General features: G+C 38.3%; 1 protein-coding gene across 5 annotated transcripts in view; it reads right to left on the bottom strand.

Annotated features, from left to right (window-relative positions):
• Positions 1 to 22,952, bottom strand: part of NR2C2 (nuclear receptor subfamily 2 group C member 2) — a 97,739-nt gene that overhangs the window by 70,045 nt on the left and 4,742 nt on the right. For 2 of the 5 annotated variants that reach the window (XM_036030758.1, XM_028518505.2), the window contains exon 2: positions 13,176 to 13,259. The exons of 2 other annotated variants lie outside the window; for them this stretch is intronic. In XM_036030758.1, coding sequence (XP_035886651.1) covers positions 13,176 to 13,235 — 60 coding nt within the window. In that variant the 5' untranslated portion in view covers positions 13,236 to 13,259. Of the gene's footprint in view, positions 1 to 13,175; positions 13,260 to 16,178; positions 16,281 to 16,611; positions 17,421 to 22,952 lie in introns of those variants that run through there. One more of the 5 variants, XM_036030759.1, reaches the window with a different exon arrangement.

Below are 22,952 nucleotides of genomic sequence, written 5' to 3'. Positions count from 1 at the left end.
GGGCAGTTTTTTCAACAAATGGTGCTGGAAAAACTGAATATCCACATGCAAAAGAATGAAGTTGGATCCATACCTTACACTATATACAAATAGATCATAAACCTAAACATAAGAGCCAAAATTACAAAACTCTTAAAAGAAGGCTTAGGGGGGAAGTATGGAATTGGATTTGGCAATGGTTTCATGGGTATGACACCAAAGGCACAGGCAACAAAAGAAAAAACAGATAAACTGGAAACTTCACTAAACCTAAAAACTTTTTATATCAAAGGGCATTATCAAGAGAGTGAAAAAGCAACCCACAGAATGGGAGAAAATATTTGCAAATCATGTATCTGATGAATGTTTAACATCCAAAGTACATAAAGAACTTCTACAACTTAACAAAACAATCCAATTAAACACGGGCGAAGGAGTCAAAGATCTCTAAAACAGATATACAAATGGCCAATAAACACATGAAAAGCTGCTCAACATCATTAATCATCGAGGAAAGAGAAATCCAAACCACAATAAGACAACATATCATACCAATTAGGACAGCTGTTACTAAAAAAACAAAAGCCAGAAAATAACAAGTGGTGGTGTGGAAAACAGTATGACAGTTCTGCAAAATTAAACATTAAAATTACCATATGATCCAGCAATTCCTTTCTGGGCACATACCCAAAAGAACTGAAAGAATGAACCAGAAGAGGTATTTGTACACCTATGTTCATAGCAGCATTATTCATAATAGTCAAGAGGTAAAAGCAACCCAGTGTCCCTGGACGGATAAGCTGATAAAATGTGGTACATAGATACAATGAAATATTTCTCAGCCTTAAAAGGTAAGAAAATTCTGATATATGCTACAATGTGGATGAACCTTGAGAATATAATGATAAGTGAAATAAGCCTGTCACAAAATGTCAGATATTATATAATTCCACTTATATAAGGTTTCAGGAGTGGTCAAATTCACAGAGAAAAAATAGTGGTTGCCAATGGCTGGGGGAGAGGAAATGGGAGTTACTGTTTAAAGGGTACAGAGTTTCAGTTTGGGAAGATGAAAAAACTCTGGAGATGGATGGTGGTGATGGTTGCAGAACAAATACAAATGTAATGAGCTCCCGTGTATAATGCACACCCATGATTTTGTGTGCATTATACAGGGATTATTATACCCATGATATGTAATCATTATGGACATGTATAATGTGCATCGTTATTTTTCCCTCAAAAATTTGGGCAAAAAAGTACCCATTATATATAGCAAAATATGGTGCCTAATGCCACAGAACTGGTTAAAAATGGCTATAATGATAAATCTTACATTTTACCACACACAAAAAACCCCTCCCCCCAAAAGGTAATGTCTTACATTGATTTAAAAAAAAAAAAAAGCAGAGTAAGAATATTTATAGAAATAAAAAGTTAAATACCAGAAGAAATCAATTTAAAGAGGGAGACTTGGGGATAAGGAAAGGGTAGGGGTGGTTTAGGAGCTTTTCTGTTTCAAGCCAAACACAGTATTGTCCAACTTTTAAATCTATGTACATATACTACTTTGACAAGAAAATGAAGATTTAAAGAATCAGTTTGTAAGAGGGCGAAATAACAAAACTTAATGTAATGAGTTGGTTTTTCCAGGACATTGGAAACCTGAAACCTGAGCAATGACTTTGCTTTCTTCCACTTTAGGTTGTAGTCTTGCCAACACTGAGTTTTGTTCAGGAACTGGGAAAGCCCTGTTTTCAAACTTGCACTTATAGGGAAGCCTGAAGTTTTCTACAATGGTAATGCAAGCCCTGATGACAATGAGCCTCATATGCATCCCGGGGCCCAGGGAAAAATCTTGTCAAGATCTATGAAGCCACCTCACTTCCACTGTGTAAACATAAAAGCAACTTACACTTTGGGTCTACGAACAGTCTCTGCCAATCAGTAAATAATGCAAAGTATCCCAAATTTCTCCTGACTCAAAACAAAGAGTTGAATAATGTCTTTTCTTCTTTTAGGCAACAATGAAACTATGTGTATTTGTATGTGCATGTCTGTTTTTTTAAAAAACATTTTTGTTTATTCATTCATTCATTTATTTATTTATTTATAGGCAGAGGGGAAGGGAGAGAAAAAGAGAGGGAAACATCGATGTTTGTTTGCCTCTTGCACACCCCACACTGGGGAACCTGGCCTGCAACCCAGGCATGTGCCCCAACTGGGAATTGAACCAGCAACCCTTTCTTTGGTCCATAGGCCAGTGCTCAATATAGTGAGACATACCAGCCAGGGTGCATGTGTATCTATTTTAAATTTCTAGTTAGAAAAGGAAATCTTAAATGTTTAAGAAACATGAAGCCCTTTAGAAAAACTTATTTATTTCATATATCAAGAGCAAAATTAATGCTATTAGATATATTGTCTCCCACTGTATCGGTTACAAATTCTCAACTGTTGACTATCCCTTCAAAAACAATTAACTACATTTTTATCAAGTTTCATAGTCAATTCCACAGCACACAGATTTAGCAGAACCCTGGATTCCATACTTATGATACTCTGTGACCATGGAAATAACCAATAGTTTTGTTTAATTTGTTTAAATAAAAGTGCCATTGACTTTTAAAAGTGTTACAATTAAAACCTGGAAAATGAAGGTATAAAGACTGCATTTTTTGGACCATAAGATGCACCTAGGTTTTAGAGGAGGAAAATAGGAAAAAAAATTTTGAACCCAAAAAATGTGGTAAAATATTTAATAACATAAATAACATTTCACCAATGTAAATGTAAACAAAACTCAACATCAGCATTAACAATTATTATTCCTCCCAAATGGCGGGGGGCGGGGGGGAGTGCATCTTATAGTCCAAAAAATATGGGTATGTATAATCTAGAAAACTACTAATTCTATTAACATTACAGATATTTTTTTAAAATGAACCTATTGTGTAGTGATTAAAAAGCCTGGGCTCTACAGTCATTCAGACATAGGTTTGAAACCTGGCAAAACAAAGTTTCTAATTTTTAGTTTCCTCTTATTTAAAGTGTGGAAAGTAATAATGTTTTCCTTACAGTGTTAATGGAAGTAGGGGATCTGTCCAGAAAAAGTCCAGCCATTGTTAATATAATGAGATTTGGTGCCCTGTAACTTCTGGCTTTTCCCAACACTAAAATCACCTTCGAAAGGGAAAAGATTTCAGACTGCTGATGAGACTCTGGAAAACATAATGGGGCAGCTAATGGCGATTGGGAGAACTGTATGAGGTCCCAAAGTACTCTGAAGAGGACTGTGGCATCGTTGTCCTATGTACAATGTTCTTGTATCTTCTTCAATAAATGTCTCTATTTTTTTATATTACATGGCTGGATACTCTCTGGACAGACCTCACATTAAATGAGATGACAGGCTTACCATAATTAATATTTGGCACACTATATTATACAGTACATGGCATACAGCTACAGATAAATATTAGATATAAAAACCTTACAAAATTGGTATCAAACTGTATATGTTGTAGTATTTTAATATAGTTTATTGTATATGCAATCATGCTTTACTGTTTTTGAAAGTAATTCTAATTAAAAAGTGGAAGTTGTCACAAATCCCTTTAGTTTTTTAAAAATTTCTTTGTGTAGTTTTATTTTGTAATATACTTCCTAATTTTAGAAGTGACGTCTGGTTGCTGTTACTGTTTTTAATAAACAGGTTTATTAAGACACAATTCACTTACCATACAATCTACCCATGTAAAGTATATAACTCATTGGTTTTCAGTACACAGGTTGGGGCAAAAGCAGGTTTACAATTGTGAGTATGTGAAACAGAGTTTACTCTTCTATTAATTGTATTCTTTTCCAAACAAACAACTGTAAACCTACATTTGCCCTACCCTGTATTTACAGATATGTGACAGTATCACTGCAGTCAATTTCAGAACATTTCATCACAAAAAAAACCCCCACAACCTCTCCCGCCCCAGTAAACACCTGGACTCTCAGTTATCTCCCCAATATCCAGCCTTAAGCAATGACTGATCTACTTCCTACATTTGGCTGTTTCTATCTTCTGGTTATTTTGAATAATGCTGCTATCAACATTCAGCACAAGTTTTTGTGTGGACATATGTCTTCATCTCTTTTAGTTATATAGCTAGTAATGGAATTGCTGGGTCATAGGGTAACTCTTTAACTTTTTGAGAAACTGCCAGACTGTTCCAAAGTAGCCATACCATTTTACATTCCCACTAACAATGTAAGTGGTTTCCAATTTCTTTACTCCCTCACCAACACTTGTTATCTCACTTTTTATTTCGAGCCATTCTACTGGATGTGGAATGGTTTCTCATTGTGATTTTGATTAGAGCAGAAATTAATGAAATACAGAATACAAAAACAATAGAGGGGGGGAAAAATCAGTGAAACCAAAAGGTAGTTCTTTAAAAAGATCAAATTAGCTACTCTGACCAAGAAAAAAAAGTTCAAATTACCAGAATCAGAAATGAGTGAGGAGATACTGCCACTGACCTTATTACATGGATTATAAAGGAATACTGTGAACTATATGCCAACAAATTAGATAACTTAGATAAAATAAATAAATTCTCAAAAAGATACAAATTACTGAAATTGACTCAAGAAGAAATAGACAGTATGAATAGACCTATTACAAGAGACTAAATTAGTAACCAAAAAACTAACCACAATGAGAAGCCCACATCCAGATGGCTTCACTGCTGAATTCTATCAGACATTTGAAAAAGAATACTAAAATAAAAACCCAACTAAAATATCGCCTTCCCATGAAGAATTATCTGACTTAAGAAAATTAATACTAATTCTTCATAAACAATTTAAAAAAAAAAACAGAGAGGTCAAGCAGTTTGCAAGTGGAAAGGCAGAATTTAAGTCCAGGAGATCTGGCTCCAGAGTCTATACTCTTGAACACTACATTAAACCATTTCTCTGAGTAACTGAATACATTTGAACACATTATATAGGATATCAAGTTGTTACTTTGTGTTATCCAACTTTTTCAGTTTACTTTGGTTATTTGTGATTTATATCTGGTCTATATAAAATACAAAATGGTTGATCTGGAGAATCAAGAGAAAATCATTTGCATAATTGAAAATGTTACTGATTTCATTCATGGAGCAAAAGCATGGCACCTACTAGAACTATTCACACATCTCTCAATTTTTTTAAACCTCTTCAGAGGATCTGTTTTATTGATTTTAGAGAAGGGAGAGAGGGGAAGGGGGGGAGAGAAGAAGAGGGGTAGATGGAGAAAGAGAGCGAGGGAGACAGATAGAAACATTGACTGGCTGCCTCACATACACTCCCTGATCAGGAAACAAATCCACAACCTAGGTATGTGCCCTGACCAGGAATCAAACCCACAACCCTTTGGTGTACAGGATGATGGTCCAACCAACTGAGTCACCTGGCCAGGGCTCTTGATACATTTTTATTTCAATGTTTTCTCACAACAATCCCATGAGATAGGGACTATTATTATTCCCATTTTCTAGAAACCCCAATCCATCCCTAAGAGCCTCCACTATAGAAAGTCACCCCTCCAGTGTGGCCTACCATCTCATGCTTGACTCCTGTGACAACTCTTAAAGAGCAGAAGAGCAGTCTTATTATTCACCTGTCTGCCTTCTCTGACAGATGGGCAGGAAAGGGATATGCTCCTTCACTGTCTGCTGAGTAAATAAACAGCTGTCCAAAACTGCCTGTTAGTAACCCTACAATTTAGATACTTACTTTGCATTCAATTACTTTTTAGCACTGAAACAATGAACAGTAGGTTTTCTTGTTTAGCAGACCTAATATACAGGGGTAGGCAAAAATAGCTTTACAGTTTTAAGCATGCAAAGTGTGTTACTTATTTTTTAATATATTTTATTGATTATGCTATTACAGTTGTCCCATTTCCCCCCTTCTCTCCCCTCCACCCTATACCCCCCTCCCACCCACATTTCCCCCTTTAGTTCATGTCCATGTGTCATACTTATGAGTTCTTTAGTTTCTACATTTCCCGTACTATTCTTGCCCTCCCCCTATCTATTTTCAACCTACATTCTATGCTACTTATTCTCTATACCTTTTCCCCCTCTCTCCTCCTCCCACCCTCCTGCTGCTAACCCTCCATTTCTGTGGTTCTGTTCCTGTTCTAATTGTTTACTTAGTTTCTTTTGGTTTTGCTTTAGGTGTGGTTGTTGATATTTGTGAGTTTGCTGTCCTTTTACTATACATGTCTTTTCTTTATCTTCTTTTCTTAGATAAGTCCCTTTAGCATTTCATAAAATAAGGGCTTGGTGATGATGAACTCCTTTAACTTGACCTTATCTGAGAAGCACTTTATCTGCCCTTCCATTCTAAATGAGAGCTTTGCTGGATAGAGCAATCTGGGATGTAGGTCCTTGTCTTTCATGACTTGGAATATTTCTTTCCAGCCCCTTCTTGCCTGTAAGGTCTCTTTGGAGAAATCAGCTGACAGTCTGATGGGAACTCCTTTGTAGGTGACTGTCCCCTTACCTCTTGCTGCTTCTAGGATTCTCTCCTTCGTTTTTACCTTGGCTAATGTAATGATGATGTGCCTTGGTGTGTTTCTTCTTGGGTCCAACTTCTTTGGGGCTCTCTGAGCTTCTTGGATTTCTTGGAAGACTGTTCCCTTTGCCAGATTGGGGAAGTTCTCCTTTATTATTTGTTCAAATACGTGCTCAATCTGTTGCTTTTCCCCTTCCAATTCTGGTACCCCTATAATTCGGATATTGGAACGTTTAAAGGTGTCTTGGATGCTCTTAATCTTTTCCTCAATTTTTTGAATTCTTATTTCATCATGCTTTCCTGCTTGGTTGATTTTATCTTCCTTCTGGTCCACTGTATTGTTTTGAGACTCATATTCCTTCCTTTCACTATTGGCTCTCCTCCGCGTGTCTTCCTGCATCTGTTTTATGGTACTCTGCATTCTTTCATCTAAATTTCGTCCAAAATCCACCAGTTCTGTGAGCTTTCTGATCACCAGTGTTTTGAACTGCGCATCTGATAGATTGGCTAATTCTTGGTCGCTCAAAAGGATGAGTCCTGGGGGACTGATTTGCTCTGTTGAAAACATGGGTTTTTTTTTCCCCGTCTCTCCTTTTTTTTTTTTTTTTCCTGGTCTGGTTGCTCCTGTTATGGTGGGGGGCGGAGCCTTAGGTGCTCACCGGGGCTGGGCACCCCAGTTGCTAGATTGTGACGTTATATGTGGGGTCGGGGCGGGAGCGGGGCGGGAGAAAACAATGGCGGTAGTTCCGTTCCCCTGGACTCAGACCCTTGTCTGGGCTTCCGGGCTGCGAGTTCTGCCCTGGTCCACAATCGCTGCCCCTCTGGGTCTGCCAGCCGCAGCTTGCGTCCCCCTCAGGGATCACCACTGCCTTCTTACGCGCCCGATGGCTTTTGCGCCGATTTCGCGCCAAACCTTCCCCCGACCTCCGAGCGCCGCCGACCCGAGCCAGCCCCGCGCTCGCCGGCTTGTCTTCTCCTACCAGTCCGGATGAATGCGTCTGCTTCAACTTCTTGGTTGCCTGACTTCCATTCAGATAAATCCTCTGCCGGATCTGGCTGGATCTTTACTATTCTGATAGTAAATTATTGTTGTAAATTATTGGTTTTCTAATCTTGGTTGTACGAGGAGGTACGGTGCAACCACCTATTCCTCCATCTTGCCGGAAGTCAGCGTGTGTTACTTATTAATTACTGTATTATTTACTTGTATTATTTCCATACAAACTATAAATCTACTTTTGTCCACCCCATATATACAATCACACCCTGCATAACATTTTGGTCAATGATGGGACACATATACAACTGTGGTCTGAAATAATTATAATAAAGTTGAAAAATTCCTATTGCCTAGTGACCGCATTCTTTATGTGTTAGTGGTAATGCTGGTTAACATCTGCTGTTATTTTAGCTTCAAGTGTACACTCCAGTGATTAGACATTATATATAACTTACTAAGTGATCATCTAGATAAATTTCATACCTGTCTCACACCATACAGTTATTAGAATATTACTGACCATATTCCCTATGACTTTCTATTCTATAACAATTTGTACTTTTTTAAAAATCCTCACCTGAGGACACCTTTCATCGCTTTTAGAGAGATAGGAAGGAACTGAGAGAAACATCAATGTGACAGAGAAGCACCGATTAGTTGCCTCCCTTCATACACCCAGACCAGGGGTTGCATGCATCCAAACCAGCAACCTAAGTATGTTCTCTGACTGGAATCAAACTTGCAACCCTTCCATTACAGGATGATGCTACAACCAAGCCACACCAGCCAGAGCCAATTTTTACTTCTTAATCCCATCCCGTTTCAGCAATACCACCAACCCCCCCTCCCCATTTGGCAACTGTCGAAATGCTCTCTGTATCTATGAATCTGTTTCTGTTCTGCTAGTTGGCTTAGTTTTCTAAACTGTTGATAGATTATGTATTTACTGTCATTTTATTTTCACATTTTAATCTTTTTTCTTCTTTAAGACGACCCTTCAACATTTCAACTAATACTGGTTTGGTGGTGAACTCCTTTAGCTGTTTCTTATCTGGGAACTCTTTATCTGTCCTTTGATTCTAAATGATAGCTTTGCTGGGTAGAGTAATCTTGGTTGTAGGTCCTTGCTTCTCATCATTTTGAGTTTCTTGCTATTCCCTTCTGGCCTGCAAAGTTTCTATTGAGAAGTCAGCTGACAGTCTTATGGGAGTTTCTTTGCATAACTGCTTTACTCTTGCTGCTTTTAAGATTCTTTGTCTTTAATCTTTTGCATTTTAATTATGATGTGTCTTGGTGTGGGGTTCTGTACTTTCTGGACTTAATGTCTATTTCCTTCATCAGGTTAGGGAAATTTTGTCATCATTTTTTTCAAATAGGTTTTAAATTTCTTGTTCTCTCTCTTTTTCCAGCACCCTCATGTGAATGCTGGTATGCCTGAAGTGGTCTCAGAGGCTCCTTACACTATCCACATTTTTTTGGATTTTTTTCCTTTCTGCCATTCTGACTGGGTGTTTTTTTTGCTTCCCATAGTCCAAATTGCTGATTTCATTCTCAGCCTCATGTATCGTACTTCTGTTGATTCCCAGTATTTATTTCAGTTAGTGTATCCTTCATTTCTGACTGGTCCTTTTTTATGCTGTTGAGGTCTTCACTAAGTTCATTGAGCATCCTTATAACCAGTGTTTTGAACTTTGTCTGCATCTAGTAGATTGCTTGTCTCCATTTTGTTTAGTTCTTTTCCTGGAGTTTGTTTACCCACCCCCCCACGTTTCTTTGTCTCATCATTTTGGCAGCCTCCTAGTGTGTTCTTTTTAAGACTTTATTTATTTATGTTTAGAGAGGGAAGGGAGGGAGATAGAGAGAGAGAAACATCAATGTGCGGTTGCTGGCGGTTATGGCCTGCAACCCAGGCATGTACCCTGGCTGGGAATTGAACCTGCGACACTTTGGTTCGCAGCCTGTGCTCAATCCACTGAGCTACGCCAGCCAGGGCTGTGTTTGTTTCTATGAATCAGATAGAGCTGCTATGTCTTCCAGGCTTCGTAGAGTGGCCTAATGTATTATGTGTTCTGTAGGGTCCAGTGGCACAGCTTTTCCAGTCCCCAAAGCTGAGCACTTGAGGTGTGCCCTATGTGGGTATCCACACCCTTCTATTGTAGTTGATCCTTGATTGTTGTTAGCACATCAATGGGAGAGATTACCCTCAGGCCTATCAGCTGCAAGGACTGGCTGCAACCATCAACTTCCAATCATGATGGAGGATCAGTTGCAAAGAGGTCCATTCGACAGAGCAAGACTTATTTAGTGGGGATCTTGTACCTGCTGAGTTCACCACTTGAGCATGTTGCTTGTGGAGGTGGTTGGGTGGTAATGCTTCAATGTGGTCTGAAGCTGTCCACTGGGTATGCTAACTCTGGGGCTTCTCAAGAGGTTCAGGCCAAGGTCAGCCACCACCAGTGTTCTTTGACACCCCGCATGAACTACAAAGTGATCTGCAGATGGCTGCTATTTTTGCTGGGCTTGGAGGTGCCCAGGAGAGGGCCAAGCTGTGAACCAAGGCTGGCTGCTGATAGTGCTAAGGCCGGGGCCACTTAGTGAGAGGTACAGGGCATGCTGAGGAAAGATGCTGCTTGCTTGAGAGATTTTAGGAAAACCTGAAGTGAGAGCCTAGACAGGTCATTAGTATGAAAGAGCCACTGGAAACACATTGGCTGGGCCTGACAGTGGGGTGAAACAGGCCCCTGGGAATGACTATGGCAGGGTAAACAGTATGAGCCAGGTTGATGGAATCTCAGATATGGTACCTGCCTGCCTGCTCTGTGGGGGGCAGGTCTCAGAAAAAAGCCTCTGGGAGAAAGCTGTCATTCCCAGCTTTTGTCTACATGCCAAACAATTCAATTCTTGCCCATATGCCCCAGTCTCCTTCAAGCTGCTGCCCCAGCCCTGGAACTCAGAGAGAATGCATGTGAGTAAGAGCATGCTTGGATCCTTTAAGAAGTGCTTGGAACTCCATCTCCCTTGGCCTCAATTCCCGCTGGATTTATGGCCAGAAGTTATGGGAACTTCTCTTTCTGGTACTAGAACCCTGGGCTAGGAGGCCTAGGCTAGGGCTGGAAAACCTCACTTCACAGTGGGGATCTCTGCGGACGAGCTATTCCTCCCAATTTGTATCCATACCACATGGCTGTGGGACTAATGAGTTCCATGTCTCTGCCCTTCCTATCTGTCTTGATTTGGCTTCTTCTTTAATTCCCTAGTTGTAAGACTTCCATTCAAACAGATTTTAGGAGGTTCTGAATGATAGTCATTCTGTAGTTTAGCTGTAATTCTGATGTGGTTGTGGGAGGAAGAAAGTATCATGTTTATATATGCTGCCATCTTACCTGGAAATCATCACCATTCGTGTGTGAAGAATTTTAGTAATTAGTCTATGCATGCCATAAAGTAGGAAAGGTTGAAAATTGCTGGGCTATACCATATAGCCCAGGTGTGTATATGGTAGGTAGGCTAGACCATCCAGGTTTATGTAAGTACACACTATGATGTTTGTACAACAACAAAATCACCTAACAATGAATTTCACAGAATGTATCCCTGTTGTTAAGTGGTGCATGACTGTAGTCATTATAATATATAGTTCAAAGTTATTAAGCTCAAAATTCCAAAGAATACATGCATCATTTCTCGGCCTTTTGGCTAAGACCAAGTACAAAAAACATGTACACACTTATCCCTCAAAATAATAGCAAGAAAATCTAGGGAATATTTTAAATAGGAAGACAGCTTTTGCGCTCTTATTGAAAATGCCGTCTATTATTTTAGAAATTTCCTAAAACTGTATTTTTTTGCCATGGGAAACAATACTTGCACTAAGTTAATACTATATGAAATTCAATTTCCTGAATAAGGTACCTGACAAAAAATTTTAGCTAGCAAATTTTCTCAATGCATACACAAAATATATTAACCTGTAAGTTACTATAGGTTAGCCTTGTAGATTATTAAACTAAATTCCTCCTCTTAAAGAATTAATGACTTCTTTATGGCAGTAATCCACAACTACTCTCTAAATCAGTCTCAACTAGAAACTGTATCAAATGCAAAATAACTCTAAATATTTGAAAACCCAATGGTTATCAAGGTAGTTATTCCTATCGGAAACTAAAGCAACAAATAACCACCAACATTTTAATAGCTGACAGTTCTTTCAAAAATATAATACTAAAAAATGTGTAAAATCCATCTGTTATCATCTTTAGTTAATATAATCATTATTTGCTGGAGGAAAGGGATGATTAATTACACTGTTGCCTTAATGTCTGATCTAAAATCTGAAAAATCTGCTCACTATTTTCATTGGTTTAAACTGGCATGTATGTACTTATTTTTTATTTTTAAAAATACTTTCTATAAATGTCCATTCTTCCATAAATTTGCATTTTTGCCCGAGAAATACGAGTACTGGTTCCAAAATATAAATCTGAATTGTTCTAATGGTTCCTGGTTATAGTATGATGCATAGATTATTGGAGCTTTGGAAGAAGCGACACAGAACTGAGGCAGTGTGTGCTTCTGCCAAGTACTGATATACTTGTTTTTGAACGCTGGGTTCCTCACTTATGACATGGGAATAATGATCATACCAGCCTCGTAAGATTGTTGTGATGACAGAAGACCATGCATATGATCTGGTACAGAGTGAAAATATCTGACCCCATTTCCCTCCTTTGTACCTCAAGTTGCCTGAACATACCAAGCTATTTCATATGTTTTTATAGGTTATCTCACTTATGCCACACCACTTCCTTGTTTCTGTCTGACAAATGTTTATTTGGCATTGAAGACTCACCTCCTGGATCACCTTCCTCACACAGAGTTGTATTTCTCACCCTGTTTGAAAATGACTTTTTAACCAGACTGAAAATGCTAAAGGAAGGACCAATGGCTCATTCACCTCCATATTTCTAGGCTCTTAGCAAAATCCCCAGTACATAGTAGATGGTCAATGATGACTAAAGAATGCACAGAATCAGGTTTTCCATCATAGCACAAGATTAACAAAGTGTCAAGTAAACTAAATGGAATAAACTAAGACAGAGCTTTAGAGTTAATGCTGTACTCATATGTTTGATAAACATTAGATTCTTTTAGTTCAAGGTGAAATTTTTATTTATTTTTTAAAAGATTTTATTTATTTATTTTTAGAGAGAGGAGAAGGGAGTGAGAAAGAGAGGGACAGAAACATCAATGTGTGGTTGCCTCTTGTACACCCCCTATTGGGGACCTGGCCTGCAACCCAGGCATGTGCCCTGACTGGGAATTGAACTGGTGACCCTTTGCTTCGCAGTCTGGTGCTCGCTCAATCCACTGAGCCACACCAGCCAGGGCTCAATGTGAAATTTTTAAAAGTCACCTACTGTATGTGACTAGGCTATCCTACTCATGCAAAGGAACACAGGAGTACATGTTCTTGTCATTTTCATTTTTTTCTTCTATGGCAGCATCCTGCTTTGGATTTAGATTACATGCTGACCTCACTGGGACTGTTTAAAAAAAAAGAGAGAGCACAACTGATGTACTTTTCCTTTCAAAAGCAAGGGTGCCAGCTATTGTGCTAGCCCCTGTCACTCACCTCAGCCACCTGCTGGGTCCCCACTCTGTTCTGAACCAGCCCCTCCATATTTGTAGCCATGGTGAAGCAAGATCATTAGAGAACCTGTTTGGAAAGATGCAGCAACTTCTATCAGGTGGGGAGAAACCAAGCTACTTGAAATATATCAGCAATCAAAATTCATCTTTGATACTGTCTTGTGTAGATTTTGCCCGTTACAGAAAACACAGCTAGCGGGCTAAGCATATCTGGATAAGTGGCACCAGATTCTTCAATTACAGCTACCAAAATTAATTAGTAGAAACATTTCAATTTGGAAACAAGACTTTCCCTGGTAAATATAGACAAAGATGAACTGGAACTTTAATTATCAGGTCTCTTGGGTTGTAACAGCTTGGTCCACCTCTTAGGGAGGTGGGAATCACACCTTTTTGTTTAGCTCCCTGTCATATTACGCTGAATAAGAAGGTGGCTATCTGAGCAAAGTGTGAGATCAACTTCAAATACACAGCACTCGATTGCTATCATCAACTATACTTCTGTTACTAGTGGCAGTGTGAGAACACTGTCCAGGTGCTAAGACACCCCATTCTTAATATTATCACTAACAAAGAAAAAAGAAGAAGACTGCATTACTAAAGTGGGCTAAGAACATGGTACCCATAAATTTACCAATTCACATCTTCAGGTGTTCATTAAAGTAGAAAACCAGACAATTCCACTTCTTATTAATAGAAAAAATAGTGTGATCACTTGTAAAAATTGAGGAAAATTATCTAAAGACCAAAAATTCTATTAGACTTCTGGGTCAGGATTACTTGAGTACTAGCACTTTTGATGAAACAGAGTCCTGGGTCTCTTCAGGTCATAAAACCTAGCTACCCTAAATAGTCCCTAAACTCTTTCCATTATAATACTCTCCCACAAAGAATCCAGGATAAAGGGATCCCAGTTTGTATCTAATTCCTGGACAAATCACAAAAACTTCATTATTGGCTGTACAGTTCCCATGGTTAATAGGAGAACAAACTTCTGGTATTTATTTCTAGCATTCACATTTACAAACTAGATGGGATTACTACTGAGTGTATAATATACACAATGCATACACAGTTCATTTGCTTGGCCCTTCCTCAATTACAAATTTTGCAATGTAATTTTACAAACACTTTCCTATAGTTCTTACTTAAAGTATTATAAACACAGATCTCTACGAAGCTCTTTCATTCTCTTGCGACTTTCTCTATTATTCTATCCACTATTAGACAGCCCCTTCTGTGATCATAATTCCTCTTCAGATTATTTTGCCAAAATGGTAATGAGACAGAAATTGGAGCATGAAACTGTGATCGACAAATAAAAAATAACTGGCCCCTGCCTTCAGGAAGTCAAAATCCTATTAAGAGCAGGTACTGTGCCAACTGTCACAGGATACCAGGTCACCAGTGGGTGATTCATCTTCACACAGAGTACATGGTCTGAATTTCGGAAGTAGTGCTTCTGTTTATTTACACTTTTTAATACATAGTTAAGACTTTTAACTGTTATTTTCTTTTCCTTGTTTATAGAAGAAAAAGCATAGAGAAACACCCTGGTCTTTTCCCCTACTTACAGTCTGGTTCCAACTCTTAGAAATAGAGGGAAAAAACATCACTTCATTGTACAGGAAAAGTCAACTGTTGTTAAAAACACAATTACAGCCCTGGCTGGTGTAGCTCAGTGGATTGAGCGCGGGCTGGGAACCAAAGTGTCCCAGGTTCGATTCCCAGCCAGGGTACATTCCTGGGTTGCAGGCCATAACCCCCAGCAACCGCACATTGATGTTTCTCTCTCTCTCTCTCCCTCCCTTCCCTCTCTAAAAATAAATAAATAAAATATTAAAAAACAAAAAACAAAAAACACAATTACTGCATGTGAAGAGTCTAGAGTTTCATTTTTCTTCCCTTCAAAACAGAGCTCTCTAAGGACTAAAATGGATAAAGATAGCCAATAGTATTATATATTGAGAAATAAAATCCATATGTGCATGTGGCTGCAACTATTATATTTTTTTTTTAAAGGGGGGGAGGGGGAGAAAGAGAGGGAGAGAAACATAGATGGAAGAGAGAAACACTGATTGATTGCTTCCTGTAAGTGCCCCAACCAGGGACCAAACCCAGAACCCAGGCATGTGATCTGACTGAGAATCACACCCATGACCTTCCAGTTTACTGGATGACACTCCAACCAGCTGAGCCATACTGGCCAGGGCTGCAGCTATTAATTTTATCATTTTAAGTGTTATTAGCATTTCAGTTCTGTTATTAACTGCAGTTATCATTAGGGAATACTACTATTTAGTATAGACATAAGAGTACTAGAAAGGCCTATCTTTCTATTGGCTTTCCCTGAAAGAGGTAGCTTGATCTTTCAAGTTTTGAGTTGAAGTGGATTTAATAGATGACTGCCTGCCTGATAAAAATGACTTAGTAACTCAGAAAACTGTCTGTAATGACTCACTTTAACACTAAATTTACAGCACCAATCAACCTCACATACAACTAGGAGGCTACAAGATAGTCTAATGACCAATAATTATAAAGATTAGGTCATGGAAAAGTAGTAATTAACATGTTTAGCTTAGAAAAGCTAAAGGTTCTAGATACTAATTCTTTGTTGATTATATAAATTATAAATATTTTCTACCCTGGAGCATATCTATTTACTTAATTTATGGTGTCTTTTGGTGAACAGAAGTTCTTAAATTTAACAAGGCTGAATTTATCAACAATTTCTTTTATAGTTTGTACTTTACTATTTTATTTGTAAAAATCCTGCTCTGCCTGAGGCTCAAAAGTATAATTTTATGTATTATCCATGCTACTACCATTATCTAATTACTGCAGCTTTATAATAAATCTTGCTCACTGTTAGGGCAAGTGCCCCACCCTCCAATCTGCTCTCTTTCCCACAACAACTTCCTGGACCATCTCAAACACTCAAGACCCAGAACAGCAATCTTTCTTTATACACACAAATTCTTACAATTCTTGATCTCACTCTTGGTTTTCTGCCTCCAAAGCAGCTTCAGGCATCAACAGCAGCTTTGGAACTGCTTAAAAATGAACAAGGAGGAACGTGCACCTTCTGGAAAAATAAGCAAAGACAACGAGTGATAATAGTAAGAGAGAGAAATTAAGAGAGAAACTATGAAAAGCAAATGCTTTAAATAAAGATTTAAATCTAGTGAGAGCAGATAAAAGGGTAATTTCAAAAAAAATTTCTATTTCATCATTTTTGAAACTCACAAATCATCTTTTACTTTCATATATAATTAAGAAAGACAAAGGCTTATTCCAGGATATCACAATGTAAGAAGAACAAAATCCTCAGGTGATATCAGGAAGTGATGGAAAACATTTAACTTCAGTGCATAAGTTAAAAAAAGAGAGATAATGTCAACGGGTAAGACTCTCACCTGAGAGCTTCTCTTACTGCTACCACAGCAATAGACAGTCCTAAAGACAGAAAGACCACATGGTAGGAAGAAAAGATAGAGCATTTTGACAATGATTGTCAATTAGGAGGTATCCCTCTAGAATGAGAAGCTCCAGGAACAGTGGATTGAATCTACCTATGGTTTGAAAAACCACAAGTCACTAGCACGATATAATTTGCATTTGAAGTCTGAAAAAAAGAACAACCTGTTGCTTTGATACTACAAACTACATAAAGCACTTAAAAACAACCTTCTTGGCTGATAGAGCTAAACAATGATAATACTAATAGTAACTAATATTTACTGAGTGATTACTATACACCAGACTGTTTAATAAGCACCGTTGGCAAAACAACACAGCTCTTGGTACAGAAACCTGAGGTCTTCAAAGGTTGGTCCTTGACCTCTTCAGCTCCCTAACACTTGACGGTTGCTCCCACACACAATAGTTGAGGAAAAGACCAAGTATCTTAAGTAAAAAAAGAAACAATTGCTTCAGAATATTTTCCTATGATACTTTCAACTAATTAAGTTCAAACTACCACCAATCCTTTTTATGAAATTTCTGTGAAATAGTAAATGAATGGACTGCTGAGAATGAACAACAATTAAGAGGAGGGGGAGGAGGAGAAAGTTGTTGTCCTTGAAGAACTTTAGGAAACCGATAAAACTTATGCAGTGTAAATGTTACAATAAGTGTCCAAAGGGGCAGAAGCATCTCCCTCTGCCTGTGGGAGCCAATGACAGTTTTATAGGAGAGGAGCTGGGTCTTGAAGGTAGAGGAGAAATTCAAAAAGCAAAGAGGAGGGTGGGGAAAGTCCTAAGCAGAGAATGGCATATTTGAGGAACAGCAGGAATTGTGGTGGGCAATTTTTGGGAGAGGTAGGGGGAGGAGAGCGGCTACCATTGTAGACGACACAGAACAATCAGAGGTTGGCAGAAAAATGAAGTGATCACATGTATATCTTCAAAAAATCCTTTAAGCAAGAGCGTGGAGATAACAAAGAAAAAAGACTGCACGTACACTGGAGGGCCAGCTAGAAAGTAGTTGCAACAAAGACTAGGTATGAAGGGATAGTCTTAAACTTAATTTGAACTTGAGTTTTTCCTGTATAGCACATGTATGATAACAGAGCAGAGTATATAGAAATTGTTTTATAACAAATTCTTTCAACTACAGTGAGGTCGATATCACTCCTTTAACAATGAAGAAGCAGAGAACACTATGGTGAATCAGCTCTTCTAGGTTCACAGAGTATAAAGCTGACCAAACTTTGCAACCAGGGTTTCTTTAGTCAAGTATAGCTACAGACCCCACTGCAGTGAAAGCTGGGCTCTGATGGGGAATACCTGAATACCCAGTAAGTTGCCAGGACAGCTCAACTATGTTCTTCACAGGGGCAGGCTTAGGAGCCAGGGTCTCAAATAACAATAAACCCTGGGACATTGAAACTTTGTCTTTATTGATAGGAATGGATGAGCCTGCCTTTCCCTTCACAATTAACTGATTCACATCCATATGTATGTATTACATGGCCCACAATTATATAACATGCAAAAATATCTACTGTCTTTCAAAAATGTATTTATTAAATTTATTGGGGTGACACTGGTTAACAGGATCATATAGGTTCCAAGTATACACTACTATGACACATGATCTGTAAATTGCATTGTGCACCCACCACCCATAGTCAAATCATCTTCCATCACCATGTATTTGGCCCCTGTTACCCTCTACCACCCTTACCCCCTTCCCCATGGTAAACACCATACTGTTGTCTGTCTGTGTCTCTGAGTTTGTTTATATCCCACAGGAGTGAAATCATATGGTTCTTAGCTTTTATGACTGATTTATCTCACTTAGCATAACATTCTCAACGTCCCTACTGTGTTGGTATTTTCTCATCTAAACACACACACTGGATTCTGAGGCTCAAGCATTAGGTTGATCTGATACTATACCAGGTGAGTTTATTGCAAAAATCAGATTTTAAATATATATGGAAAGGGCCCTAACACGGTGCCTGGAACACAGCAGACACGTACTACATGGAAGCTACTATTGGTACAGGAGATGGTGCTACTTTTACTTTCTCAAAGAAATTTGAAAGCAGTAACTCAAACTATAAAAAGTATATTACACTTAGAAATAGGCCTCTCATTTTGACATAAGATCCACATGAAATTTAACTATATTTATATGTATAATATGCTAACACAGCATTTGTAATTCATTGTTAAATTGTATAACTGGGCAAAATGAAAGGACTGAATTGGGATAAATCTCATAAATATTTAAAAATAAACTAATACCTGGTAACTATTTGCAAAATACTACATGGGTACAGAACTTTTTGATAGGTCCAAGGTATTCAGTATAAGTTTTGTTACACTGTCATTGTCAGAGTGTTTTTATTTATGCTCATGGGAAAATAAAAACTGAAAAATCTAGATAGTGTGAAAGAGATTTTAAAAAATGAGACATACATAGCTCAAGACTTGAAATCATAGACCGAAATTTGAAACCAGAAAATGGAAATCAAGTCGATTTCCATTCAGTGGCAGATTTAATATAATACAACTGTTCATCAAAAAAAAAAAAAAAAGATTCATGGGAATGCTTCCAAGCTCAAGTTCAGATATACATACTATCATGAGAAACCCTGCCACTACTTAGACTCCAAGACACCTGCTTCTGGGTCAGGTGATTGCCTGCCCTCCACAAGAAAGTTATCACAAGTCTGGATTATAATAAATGCTTGGGTCAGGGGTGGGGGGGGGTGGATTGAAGAGTAAACAGTGGGAAAAAGAAGTGGTTCTCATCTCTGGAGTTTCTATGCTACCAGAGCGGCGCTACCATTTCCTGTGTGGAGACTCCCCTAAAAAACAAATCACTGTACACTGTTCATGATTTTCCTCACTTTCTCAAGGGCCCAAAGTATGGGTGATAGTGGTAAGAATAAGAACTCTCTTCATTTTCTACTAGTGTGAGCCAGGGATAGATGGATGGCAGGAAAGCAGGACAGATTTCCTGAGAGCCTACAATATGCCTTGTATCAAACTAGGCACCAATTAATCCTTAAAATACCTCCTGAGTAGGCATTCTTAGCTCTACCAATACATACAGGAAAAAACTGAAACTCAGAAGTTTAATCAACTTTTTTCAAGTCTTCTAGCTAGTAAGAGGTGAGCCTAGGATTCTAACTCAAGTCTCTGACTCTAAGAACAGGACATTCCCTCTGTGCCCTTCAAAATAATTTCCCAGAAAATGTCAAGAGGAAGGAATTTTAGAAAGTGACAGGAGACCAGTTAATTATCTAAGGGAACAAACTGTTTATACAAAAAGCTAGATCATTTAATAATTCATTTATACAACTACTAATCCCTAAGTATAGCAGGTCCTCGAATACTGTTGTTTTTGTTATAGCATAGAAGAGATGTCCTAGAAACTCACTCCTGTTTATGTCAAATAGCCTATGGTATAATTGGTTTCATTATGTTTCATTTAAAGTCGAAGAATCTATTGACAATGTTAAGTGAGGACTTACTGTATGTGCTTTATGTTTCAGTACTGCTCACAGAAATTTCTGACCTAGCTCCACCACAACAGTAAATGATTCTTTTGGAACTTAACATACATAATAATCATATTGATTAAAATGGTGAGGATAATTTTACTGTCTTTTTTAAAGTAAAAATGTTTATTGAAGTACAACATGCAAATAAAGAAGTGCACAAATAATAAATAAAACAGCTCAATGAATTTTCACTAAGGGAACACAAACATGAAAACCACTCAGAACAGTAAAACATTACCAGCACCCAAAAAGTCGCCCTTATAATAACCCCTTCCCTGGTCATTTACTTCCCCTCTCTCCTGACTTTTATTATCATGGATTAGTTTGTTTTTGAGCTGTATGTAATATATTTTTGTGTGTCTAGCTTCTTTAGCTCATTATTTTTGTAATAACCAAGAGTAACTAGTCAATTTTCATTGTTGTATAGTATTACAAGTGTGACTACACCACAATTTATTTGTCCATTCTACAGCTAATGAACATCTAGATTGTTTCTAGTTTGGAACTCTTAGAACTCCTACTCCTATGAATATTCTTGGGTTGGCCAAAAGTCCATATGGTTTTTTCCATAAAATAAAATATATTTTTTCCATTTTCATCACCAACAACTTTATTAATTTGGATATTTTGAGTATATTGACTATCCCCCATGTGGTATGACGTTGACTGTTCTCAATTAATGTCTCAACTGGTCTACCCAACCATTGAGCAACACCATCTAGTGAGAAATCTCTAGCACGAAACTTCGCGAACCACTTCTGACACATTTGATCAGTCATGGCACGTTCTCCATATACTGCGCAAATCGTTTTTTGTGTTTCAGTTGCATTTTCACCTTTCTTGAAATAATAAAAGCATAATATGCCAAAACATTATGTATTTTGTTCCACCTTCAATATTGGCTACACAAAATTCACCAATTTTGATGATTTTTTTTTCTTAAATACGTGCTGATATGATAGCTGTCACAAAACAATCTAACAGAACTGTTTCGAATGAAGTTAGACAACTAATCACTACTAGAGCCATTTACAGGGGCAAGGGGGGGGTGCATTTTTGGCAACACAACACATGCCTTTTGATGCAATGCCATCTTTTCTTCCTAGTAAACCTCGAAGGCTTTAAGTTTGAGGCTAGCACCGCCCGCCTCTCATTTCTCCTTATTCTTCAGTAGCATTCATCCAATTTTTCAGCCCCCAGTACCTTCTTTCATACCTCCGCTGTTTCTCTTCCCACCCCCCACCTTCTTCTCTCTCTAAAATCAATAAACATATCCTTTGGTGAAGATTTGTTTTTCCATCTGATTTTAACCTTGGTAAAGCAATTAAAGGTGATTCTCAATAGTTCTCTTATGTGAATCAATTTATCTTTGGAAAGATAAAATATTTAAAACTAATGACTATAGAAACCTTCAGTTCTTATCTCTCTACAAACTTACTAAAGGCTTCTTCTCTGTTATCCCTGTGATAGAGAAAATGACCAATATTTTTAATTTCAATCCAAACAGGACAGAATGGTTTGGTATCCTCTTTTACACTTGTAATAAAATTCCTCCCTATCAACACTTAACATTCTCAGGGCTTAGAATCTTTGGGGTTACTGTGAATAATTATGGAATGAAGAGTTTCATCTCCTACTTGGGGAGGTCAGGCCTCTTATTACAGTGGAAGAGGTGACTTTTCTTGTCCCTAAAAATAACACTTTGTCCCTGAGGTTGGCTTTCATCATTATAAGCTACGTGGAGTCAAGGAGTATGTCAGAAAGGACAGCTGAGCATCTGAATTAGCCTATTCCTTTCTAATCCTAACAATTCACTTCCCATCCCTCTGCTCCAAGACTCCCAGATGCCAAGGGGTGTGAATCTGCTCTCCCAGTAACAATGCCTATGTCAATGCCTTGATCTGGACTTTCATCCCCTCTATCTACTACCCCTCATCATCATTGTGAGCTATGCTAGTTGAGCTGCTGAAGAGAGGGTGGAGAATCAGTAGCAGAAATAGGTGACAAAGGATATGCAGAAGGAATGGCAGGATGGGAGGGAATTACAAAAAGAATCTCAGCTCCCATCATGTTAGGTTAAAAGCAAGTGAAACTCCAATAAATAATAAAGAGCTCATCTTTTACGTGTGACAGGAATACAATTGTGTCCATCAGGTTAAAGATGATAATCACGCATGGAGGAAAAGTCAACATACTTTCTAGAAAACCAGTAATAAAGTAAAACGAGTTAAACTAAACTTGACCACAGGAGTTTTGCATTAGATATGAGGCTGGACTTGAGCTTGAAGATGGATTCCTTCACAGATTCTTCCTATGTGGTATTAAGGGGAACCAGTATCTGCTTTAGCAGGTGCTTTCATATTAAAGGAGCATATGATACATAGGTAAGACAACTAAAAGGTAAAAACCCCAAATGAGAACCCTTAATATGTGGAGACACTAAGCTAGACACAAAAGGCCAGTGATTCAGTGCCAAGGCAGCAGTCTGCTTCACACAGGCCTACCTGCCTTGTTGTCTATGTTATTTGGACAAGAGATCCCTACTCCTGGCCCCAATCTCAGTGTTGGCTTCCTCTGTCCCCTTTTAAAAAGTGGAAAACAGACCTGGCTGGGGTGGCTCAGTGGATTGAGCACCAGCCTGAGAACCAAAGGGTTGCTGGTTTGATTCCCAGTCAGGGCACATGCTTGGGTTGCAGGCCAGGTCCCCAGTAGGGGATGCGGGAGAGGCAACCACTCTCC

Source organism: Phyllostomus discolor, chromosome 7 (genome assembly GCF_004126475.2).
Source record: "Phyllostomus discolor isolate MPI-MPIP mPhyDis1 chromosome 7, mPhyDis1.pri.v3, whole genome shotgun sequence".
NCBI lineage: Eukaryota > Metazoa > Chordata > Mammalia > Chiroptera > Phyllostomidae > Phyllostomus > Phyllostomus discolor.
The sequence above is the reverse complement of the archived record's forward strand: the minus strand, read 5'-3'. Positions and strand labels throughout refer to the sequence as shown.